This window comes from Sinocyclocheilus grahami, unplaced genomic scaffold (assembly GCF_001515645.1).
Source record: "Sinocyclocheilus grahami isolate Dianchi unplaced genomic scaffold, SAMN03320097.WGS_v1.1 scaffold19.1, whole genome shotgun sequence".
In the NCBI taxonomy this organism is placed as follows: domain Eukaryota; kingdom Metazoa; phylum Chordata; class Actinopteri; order Cypriniformes; family Cyprinidae; genus Sinocyclocheilus; species Sinocyclocheilus grahami.
This window is the reverse complement of record NW_015505198.1, coordinates 185,581-195,815: the sequence shown is the minus strand read 5'-3', so window position 1 is coordinate 195,815 and position 10,235 is coordinate 185,581. Positions and strand designations below refer to the sequence as shown.

General features: G+C 35.1%; 1 protein-coding gene across 1 annotated transcript in view; it reads left to right on the top strand.

Moving 5' to 3' along the window:
* The first annotated feature begins 685 nt into the window (after nucleotides 1-685).
* Nucleotides 686-10,235, top strand: part of LOC107555114 (intraflagellar transport protein 140 homolog) — a 43,651-nt gene continuing 34,101 nt past the window's right edge. Inside the window, exons 1-17 of the mRNA XM_016237816.1 lie at nucleotides 686-713; nucleotides 1,225-1,364; nucleotides 1,444-1,619; nucleotides 2,777-2,868; nucleotides 3,017-3,123; nucleotides 3,693-3,832; nucleotides 3,973-4,176; nucleotides 4,891-4,963; nucleotides 5,116-5,207; nucleotides 5,336-5,463; nucleotides 5,541-5,658; nucleotides 6,029-6,150; nucleotides 6,238-6,376; nucleotides 7,119-7,250; nucleotides 7,414-7,449; nucleotides 7,611-7,822; nucleotides 8,087-8,142. Coding sequence (XP_016093302.1) covers nucleotides 1,235-1,364; nucleotides 1,444-1,619; nucleotides 2,777-2,868; nucleotides 3,017-3,123; nucleotides 3,693-3,832; nucleotides 3,973-4,176; nucleotides 4,891-4,963; nucleotides 5,116-5,207; nucleotides 5,336-5,463; nucleotides 5,541-5,658; nucleotides 6,029-6,150; nucleotides 6,238-6,376; nucleotides 7,119-7,250; nucleotides 7,414-7,449; nucleotides 7,611-7,822; nucleotides 8,087-8,142 — 1,957 coding nt within the window. The 5' untranslated portion in view covers nucleotides 686-713; nucleotides 1,225-1,234. The remainder of the gene's footprint in view (nucleotides 714-1,224; nucleotides 1,365-1,443; nucleotides 1,620-2,776; nucleotides 2,869-3,016; nucleotides 3,124-3,692; nucleotides 3,833-3,972; nucleotides 4,177-4,890; nucleotides 4,964-5,115; nucleotides 5,208-5,335; nucleotides 5,464-5,540; nucleotides 5,659-6,028; nucleotides 6,151-6,237; nucleotides 6,377-7,118; nucleotides 7,251-7,413; nucleotides 7,450-7,610; nucleotides 7,823-8,086; nucleotides 8,143-10,235) is intronic.

The following is a 10,235-nucleotide window of genomic DNA, read 5'->3' as shown; positions in this document are numbered from 1 at the left end:
CATAATAAAAAAACTAATAAAAGGACAACATTACTACAACTGTAACTAAAACTATAAATAGATAACTAATACAAATCAAACTACATAAGTTCATCAGTAATCCTAAAAAAAGAACACTGAGCCAAACACACATGCTGAAATAACAACAACTTACTGACACATAGTAAGAAATAGATTATTAAAAAAAACTGAAACAGAAGTGGAAAGAGGAGAGATAAAAAGCGATACTTATGTCCTTTGCCGGTGTCCTGCCTGGTGGAGTCGCACGGTAGAGTCGATGGTCTTTACACTCTTCAGTCTTCCCACGACCACTTCCGCGGTAAACTAAGCTTCTTTTTAATTCATTTAACAAAACTCAAATTGAATTCAGCTGGACACACTTTCCTGTTTATCACAACAAATGGCCAAGCAAAGCGCACGACACTGACAAAGTACGCGATAAAGTACGAGACCAAACGCCATTTCAGCACATTTTCAGTAACACAATACACTACTGTTCAAAAGTTTGGGGTCTGTGAGATGTTTTTGAAAGACTTTTCTGCTCACCAGGGCTGCAATTATTTAAACAGTAAAAACAGTAATATTGTGAAATATTATTACAATTTCAAAAACCTGTTTTCTATTTCAGTATCTTTTCAAATGTAATTTATTCCTGTGATCAAAGCTATATTTTCAGCATCATGTTGCATCTTCAGACCTCCACCACCTGCTGAGTGAGTCTCATTTAACCCTCACATCAGTGCTATAATGATTTCTCAACAGTTTAGTGGCAGTACTAGTTCTAGCTGGACTAGAGGGGAAATCTTGAGTTGTGAAAGTTAGAGTATGTGTATATAGTACGTCAAAATCTTGTATTGCAGTTGAATGGTTACTGTAAACTTATTCGATTTTTTTTTTCTTAATTGTAGCGATTGTGCACTTGTAGTGAACTTCAAATCTTAAAAGTATATATTTAAAAAAAACTACTTGCAGATAATATAATATGAATAAAATGAAAGGCCAATTTAGTTTAGCTAATTACATTTAATATAAATGTAAATTATAATGCATTTTATTGTAATTTAATTTAACTGAAATTAAGAAAATATAACACTTATATACACTTGTTTATCCTTTTAAAATATATTATTTTCATAAGAAGTATTATTTTTCACAAGAGTTGCTATTTTTTTATATGCACTCTATCTGGCATAAGAATCCTACAGTGTGTGTTTATATCGGTAGGGATGTGGCGATGCTGGCCCGTGCTGCTGTCAGCGGCGATGAAAGTGCTCTAGACATGTTTAACTGGAAGAAGAGCAATAAAGGAGGGTTTGCGCTGGGATCACAGGAAGGAATGGCATTCTACATCAGTACAGCTGATGGTGAGAGGTGACAGGATGTTTAGCAATGATGTTCAGGTGCTGTGGGTTTGTTCTAACCGTGTTTGTGTGTGTTATTTAGGGAGCGTGTACAGCGTGGATGAGCAGGTGCGGAGTGTGCCGTTGCTGTCTGTTGAGAGTGCGGTACAGAAGATGTGGTACTCCAAGAGGAGGGCCGTTCTCGCCGTGGTAACAGACTCACTGCTGCTCTCTCACTTCAGTCTTGGACCGGAAGGAATCGCTCAGGAGATCAGTAAGGTAACAGATCAAACTTCATATGTCTGTCCAATTAGATATCAGAATACAGCCACAAAAACCAGACAAGTTCTTTATTTTTATCTTTTAATTTAATTTTAATTTTAAAGTTTTAGCAGTTCTGTGTTTTTGCATTTAAAATGTTTTGTTTTTAAAGTCTATATAGTTTTTATTTCAATTTTAGTACATCAAGAAATTTAGTAATTTAGTTGTTTTTACCTTAATTTGTTCACCTTTTTTCAATAAAATATAGAAGAAAAGAATATATTCCAAAGAACTACATATAACTTAATTATATGACACTGACACACTGAGGAAGGCTTTGAGCTGAAACGTTTGTCTTTTCCCATCACTAATGAATGTAAAATAAAAGAAAAAAGAAGATTGTTCTCGTGAGTGCGGATCATAATTTCCTATACTAAAGAACTACATATACACATAACAGACAGACATACAACGCTCACCAAATACAACTTATACTGCATTTATGAGTATTTAGATTTTGATCAGATTCTGCCATACAAAGTTATGTTAAGAGTTACATATCTGACACAGTTTATGGATTAAGAGTCAAAAATGGTCTAAGAGTCCTTTTTGGGGGGGCCTTCAAACTTATATAAATGGCATAACATATTAATATACATTGCTTTTATATTTGGTCTCATCCAGGAGAAAGGAGAGAAAAAAACAAAACATAGGTAACCGATTAAATCTTTTCTTTACTTCTCAACCACCTCCACCAGTATAATGAAATTCTAGTAGATATTTTTTTTAAAGGGGTCCTATTTTGCCTTTTCACTTTTTCAACTTTAGTTAGTCTGTAATGTTGCTGTTGAATAGGACCCCTTTAAGGAAAGGGTCAGCATTTCCATAATCTACACATCATTCACAATTTCTTGGCATTCACATACAAATGGAGGAAATTCTAATTTTTTTTTTGACATGTCTAAATAATTTACATGAATTTATTTTAGTTTTAGTTATTTTAGTACATCTAGTTAGACTAAATGAAAATGGGAAATTTTGCCTTGGCAACTAGCTGAAATAAAATTATTTTGAAAACTATTTTATTCTAGTTAACATTTATTATTATTATTTCAAGTAACAAAAAAGGTATGGTTTAGTTTTAGCTAACTATAATAACCCTGGTGTGTGTACAGGTGAAGCTCAGTGGCAGAGGTGGGCAGCACGCAGACATTGTGTGGACAGAAAATGGTTTGCTCATCACAGCATCAGGAGAACAACACATTAGGTTAACAACAAATTTTAGTCCTCTGTGTGTGTGTGTGTGTGGGTGTGGGTGTGTTTTTAAACCTTGTATATAAAAGTGTTGTATAGTTTCTCAGCAGTTGCTCTGAGATGTTGCATGTGTTTTGATGGTGGTGTGTGTGTTTGTATAGGTTGTGGGATGTGGAGCTAGATGATCATTACGCTCTGACGCTGGATGAGTCTCTGGGCTTTGAGAAAGGAGAACTGCTCAACTGTGTTTCCTTTTGCACTTCTAAACGTAAGATTTACATTGTTAAAAGTCTGTGCAACTCTGAACAATGTACACACTTACACAAATACTGCCTGAGTTTCTGTATTGTTTTCCGTTTGAAATAGTTTTAAAACACTACCATTTGGAATCACTACAATTTTTTTTGAAAGAAGCCTTTTATGATTACCAAGACTGTATTTATTTGAAGAACAGTTATTCCTGCATTCTAATATACTGCTTTGCTGCTTAAGAAACATTTCTGATTATTCTCAAAGTTGTGCTGCTTTATGTTTTTGTGGAAACTATGATACATTTTTTTCAGGATCTTTCTTTGTTCAAAAGAATAGCATTTATTTGAAACAGAAATCTTTTTTAACATTGTCCTTCCTGTCTCTCATTTAGCAAATTCTTATTAAAAAGACAAAAACAGCAAATAGGTTTGATTCCCAGAGCAATGCACATATTGATGAAATGTATATCTTGAATACAGTTTAGGTCATTTTATATGAAGGCATCTGCTAAAACACAAATGTACGTGATTTTACAAGTGTGATTTTGTTCAGAAGTAATCTGGATCTTCGTGTTTTCATCTGCAGAAGTTCTTGCAGCAGGTACCAGCAGAGGTCGTGTTGCTCTGTGGCACATGGTGACAGTGAGTGATCAGAAAGGAGACACAAAGATACACTGGAAACTCCAAACACCAGCAGAGGTGGAAGGAAACATCTCACAGCTACAAGTGAGCAGTGGATATTTTTATCCCATATTTAGGGATATTTACAACATTATGACATGTGATTGGTTATTGCAGACAGTAATTCTGATTCTTGCTTCAGTTTGTTGAACTCTGTCTCCCCGTGTCTGTCTGTGTGTCTGCAGTGGGGTTCGAGCTCTCATCTGTTGGCTGTCTGCAGCAGCAGCTGTGTGGTGATCCTGTCAGAGCATGTGATGTGTTCTCATTACAGCCAGCAGATGGCAGCAGTGCAGCTCACGCCAACACAGCTCAGCCTGGCCAACTTCAACACCAACACACACATCACCTTCCACACAGACACACACATCAGAGCCGTGCAAGTCACCAGGGTAAGACACATTTAATGTGGCACATTCACACAGCAGCATTTAACACACAACCCTTTTCTAGTTTCACCTCATTCTGCAAATGTACTGCAATGATTTTACCATAAACCCTCAAAGACAGCATCATTGTTCACAACATATGATGAATGTAGACTCAATATTTTTTTTATTGCCTCGTGACCAGAACCAGGGGAATTTATTTCCACAACTTTTACAGAAAAGAAGAGCAATGTTAAAACTGATTAATATTATTATAAAAAATGTCCAGTTGTGCTAAATTATTTACAAAATCATATATGTTATATATTATGTATTATTTATTTAAATATATGTTATATAATAATAATAACAACAATAGATTATTTTGTTAAATTATTTAATCACTGTGAAAAACGTGATTAAAAAAAATTTGAAAAAAAGAAAGGAAATTAACTGAGGCAATTAAAAAATAGCTAAATATCACACACACACACACACATATTTTTTATTTTATAGTAGTTCATAACAACATTTTGCTATATATTTAAATTGCCTAAGTTAATTTCTTTTTTTTCTAACATTTTAAAAGATTAAATACATGTTTTAAAATTTAGCAAAATTAAGTAATAATAAATCAATTTATATTTATTATGTAATTATAAAATATATATATTAAAATCTGCTAAATTAATAAAAATTGTAAATTTTTCTATGTTATTTTCGTATCTGTTTGTACAGGATATGGTGACGGTGGGGAACGGGAAATATATCACTGTGTACGAGCCATCAGGACAAACCCTACACAGCACAGGTACCATAAACACATGTAATATATTTCCAGACAACACATCATTAATAATGACTGATATGCAGGGCCACACAGAATCAGGACCTACCTATATGTCATGGCGTATAAGAGACACAGAGTCATTTCTGAATAGATTTTTATGTTTTCATCATCAGGTTCTTTCCAGTGTGAGTCTCCTGCTCTTGCGGTACATGAAGAAAACATTTATACCGTCGAACCAAACCGTGTCCAGATCCGCACGCCGCAGGTACACATACACAAACTCTAAACACATCCACGTTCTTTAACACATGAAAATACACATTTTACACAGTGACTGTTGACATTTCCAAGTTTGTGTTTTACAAGTGTATGTTTGTGTGTGTGAATGTCCAGGGCACTGTGAAGCAGTTGTTGGTGTTTTCTGAAGCGGAAGGAAACCCCACACTGCTGAGTGTGTGTGGATCTTACCTGGCCGTGGGAACAGATACGGGTCACGTCAGAGTCTTTGACCTCACACGCAGGTAAACACACACTAATCTACTCAAACGTGTGTAAATGTATATATGTGTGTATAATGCATGTGTGTTTGTGTGCACAGGGAGGCCAAAGCCATGGGTGTCATGAAGAACCTCTCTGAGCTCATTCCTGACCTGGGCGCTCTGAGATCAGTCAAATGCAATGCCAGCGGAAATCAGTTGAGCATCCTTATTACACAGGTAAAAAAAAAAAGACAGTTCTTAAAGGGACTTTGCTCTTTTGAAATAAGTTTGATGCATGGTAATGTTCATAATGCAAAAGCATCTTTCCTATTCGACCAAGATGAAATATTAAAACTGAACTGCAGGAATGCAGCAGGAGGAAAATGGTCATTAAAAACCCAATTATGACTTGCAAATTGTGATTTGGATCCCTTATTTTAAATTTTTTTACAAATATTTATTGAAAAGAAGAAAAATAACAACAAAATTATAAGGCATCACAAAATATAACAAAACAGTAACAATCTGTTATCTGTTATGTGTATATATATATATATATATATATATATAGCAGATATAACAGATAAATGTTTTTTGTGCATCGTAGGTGAACGGGCGACCGGATAACAAAGTGTATTTCTATGACATCGAGCTGGACACGCTGTCTTACTTCAACTTCTTCACAGGGAGGCCAGAGAGCAGTCTCGCACAGTCTGAGGACAGTCAAAGGTGCCTGTGTTTGTGTTGGTGTGGTCTTACAGGAACAGAGATAAAGATAATAGACATTCTTTGATCAAAATTGTATTTGAATTTAAGAACTCGATGTGAGGGGGAGTTGGCCGCCCGCTGCCCTGTTTCTCAGTTCTGGGACGAGAACGAGTCTCGTCTGTTTGTGTGTGAAACAGTTCCCGTGAACTCTGACCTCCACTGCAGCAGCCAATCACAAATAGAGAAGGTAAAACACAACCTAATGAATATGAAATTAATTCATTTTTTTATATTTATTTTATTTTACATATGTTCATATTTTTATTTCATAAATCATATTTAAGTAATTATAAATTAGGTATGATTTAAAAGCTTGCCTTAAACACTAATAATCCATCACCCTTTTTTTTTTTTTGGTCTAGTGCCTAAATAAAATCTCATAGGAACCTAATTTTTTTGTGATGTCAACCTCAAATTTGGAGCAGTTGATTCAAACTTGATTTGAACTTAAGCTTCTCTAACTTTTGTATTTTTTTATTTGTAACAAATTTCAGTCCCAAGAGTGTATGTGAGATATGGAAAAGTGGCTAAATAATTTACAAAAGGATTTGCGAGACAAATCTTACTCAAATACTGAAAAAAAAAACTGCATAGCATCATATTTAGTAACATAACATCATATGTTTTTTTTTTCTTTGTTGTTTTGTCTTTTTAAAATGTTTTTTTAAATCAGTTTATACCTGGTTCAGAACAGACACAAATGCAAAAAATATAACATTTTGATGAAATTGTCTCTCTCTTAGAAGTCTTTAAAAAAGCTGGAAAAATTAAATGATGGTTATTTTTATAGTCTTGGCTCAGTTTGTTTTCCATACTAAAAACTATGCATTTTATTTTTGACATTTTTATGTATCTCTTCCAGGTCAAAATAGACCCGAATCCATTAATTGAGTTAAAGTGTATAAAAAGGTTTTTGTCTTTCCTGGCAGGAGGATGTGTTGGTGGTGACGTTCTTTGTGACACAGGAACATGGTCTCCTCCTGCAGGACTCACAGCCTAAACCTGCTACGCTGCTCTCTCTACTGGCTTTAGATACACCGTATTACTATTATATTTGCAAGGTACAGACAAAGAAGATACAGACACCCTTCATTACCCTTTCTCCATGCTTTTCTGTCATTCTGTATGCATCTCCATTTCTCACCCTTTTACTGTATTTTTTCTGAATGCATTGTTTTATTTTTCTCATTCTTATTCTATTCTGATTGTTCTGCCACTGCTAAGCTCTTATTTCGGAGGGGAGGCCTCGTTCTCCCTGATGTGAGTACCTCACAATTACCCAGCAGTCATTTGGGAGAAGAATCATCACACATCACTCTTCCTCTTTTCATTCATATCTTTGAATTTGTTTCAGTAATCTACAAAGAGTCTGCGTTTTGATAAAGGTGTATCTTTAAAAAATGGTCTCTCTGTCCTCTCAGCTGGGTGAGGGTGGAGATCAGGTGGTCTCGACTCCCTCCGCCGCACCCCAGGTGCCTTCGTCCCCTCAGATGGTGATACGGCGAGCCCTCCGAGACTTTGTGGGGTTAGAGAGCTGCGAGAAACAGACCCGAGACGCCATGCTGAACTTCAGCTTCTACCTCACTATAGGGGACATGGACGAAGCATTTAAAGCCATCAAACTCATCAAGAGGTACAAACACATGTTCAACACTCATGCAATCACATCTTACCAGAGCGATGAGGTTCATAATAAGTGAATGTGCAAGTCAGAAATTAGATTGGTAGAACATTTGAAAGTGTTTTTACGGTTACTTTTTGCATTCAGCTGCACTGCTTTTTGATTGTTTTTCTGTCTGAACATGCACTAGACGGTCGTCTTTGACCATTCTGCTGTGGCTTGCTGCTTTTTCAGCATCTTGTGCATGATTACTGCATTTTTTTGGTACTGTGTCAGGTTAAAAGTAGTTTTTCCTAGTGAAAATGAGTTCTGTGTGAATGACCCCTTCAGATGTCAACACTTATTTTCTGTGCTTGCGTATCAAAGACTAGATAAGTGTATAGTTTGTGCCTCCATAGACAGCCTCCATAGACAGCATTTTTGAGAATCCTCCTAGGTGTTTAAGCATGAATCTACTGGGCAAAAAACTATTGTAGTGATCGATATATAGATATATATATATATATAGAGCAGGATGATCGATTGCTGATTACTCAAAAATGATGTTATTGTTAACTAAAACTATTAAAAATAGTTTATTGAAATTAAGTTGAAATAAAATATAAATAAATTAGAAATTCAGCCCTGGCCGCTAACTGAAATAAAATATTTTGAAGGTAAAATACTAAAATGAGTAAAAACAAATATCAAGAAAAACTAAATAGAAATATAAAAAAATTACAAAAGCACAACAAAATTTTTAAAACTTAAATGAAAATAAAAATAGAAAAATAAAAGCTATAAATAATACTAAAATAAAGCTGGTTAAAATTCATAAAACTATTTGAAAATGTTCGCATAGAAAGCTAATTGGCTGTTACTGATCAAGTGCTATTTTAGTATTATTTGTATACTTCTATAGTATTTATTAATATTGTAAATTATCATTTTTGTTGTATTTTTTGGGGTGGGGGGTTGTTTCATTGTTATTATTTTCTATATTAGTTTTTATTTTAGTTTTAGTAATATGAGTACTTCAGCCTAAACTTATTTTATTTCAGTTAGATGCCATGCAACATTTCTAAGTTTTCTAAGTTTTTTTTTAATCTAATATTTATCTTTTATTTATATATTTGTATATTCTTTTGCAGTTTTTAATCGTTTTTGTTTTAGTTAACAATAACAGCACTGTACGGATCGTCTTAAAATGATCCTCTCGAAATACTGGTCCATGGCTCGCAAAATCGCTAGCCCGACGTCCCGGGGCTATTGTGTTTTCCAGTCGGGCTTCCAAAATATATCACCGCCCTGCCCGATGGGCTATCTTGAACAGTAATATAAAATTTCTTCCTTGATTTGTGTTGTTCACTAGCTTGTAGGGGTAAAACGGATCATACTTGATCATTTGCACGTGTTTCTAAGTCTTGCACTTTCTAAGTCTTGCACATTCAAGTGTTTTAAACAATTCACGGGCATTATGTGCTGCGCGCACTCATTCAAAGAGAACTCTAATTCACAGAGAGCCGCGTTATACAGTCTGTTTCATGCGCGTACACAGAATTGATTCCTCTTTTGCATATCCTTGCATCTGAATGAACACATACACACAAAATTATCTCAAAATAACTGTCTCGGCAAGTATTCTCGTAAACACAGTCGGTTATGTCTTAAGTGAACGTAAACAGTGGTGAAAGAAATCTCAAATGCATCATTATATTGGATCCGTGCATTCGGTCTTAAAGAGGCAGCAGCCTATAAATACCTGCTGTTCCATAAGCGCCACCTGCTGTCAGAGAGTGACATTTGCGTCTCATTCACAAAGCTAAAATCAGACCATTCTGTTTTTGCTTCAAATTTCGAAATTATACAATCTAATTGCAATCTAAATAACATTTATTTAGGATCTTCGTTTGGATCATGATTAAAATGTAGTGGTTGCCTCTGATTTTAAATGGAAAAAGCACAGCCAAAGCCTTAGTTTGTTTATATGAAGAGATTTATTTTATTTGTATTATTTAATTGTTTGATACCAGCTACCAGCGATTTTGAAATTTTGCAAGCCCTGTGGTCAATTAATTCCTTGGTGAATTTATTGGTCAATGACAACTAAAAGTGCTACCTAGTTAGGCAGCTTAGCAGGATTTAAAACGCAGGCATTCCCCTTGAGTTCGACTGAGTCACTGTGAGTGAGTGAAACACCCTCTGCACTCTGGGTGTATGTGGAGGACGTGCAAGATGGCATGATTACCATTTACCATCCATTCCAGCGAAAAGGGAGATGATAAAAAGATCTCCAACATAAAAATGATCTCCCACTGATAAATGAGGTAATGAACGTTGAGCCGGATGTTTCTATTGTATGAGTGCTCTCATTGATTTCAGACACAAAATGCATTCCCTGTCATATTTCCAGAGAGGATATTGTGATCTAAACACACACACACAC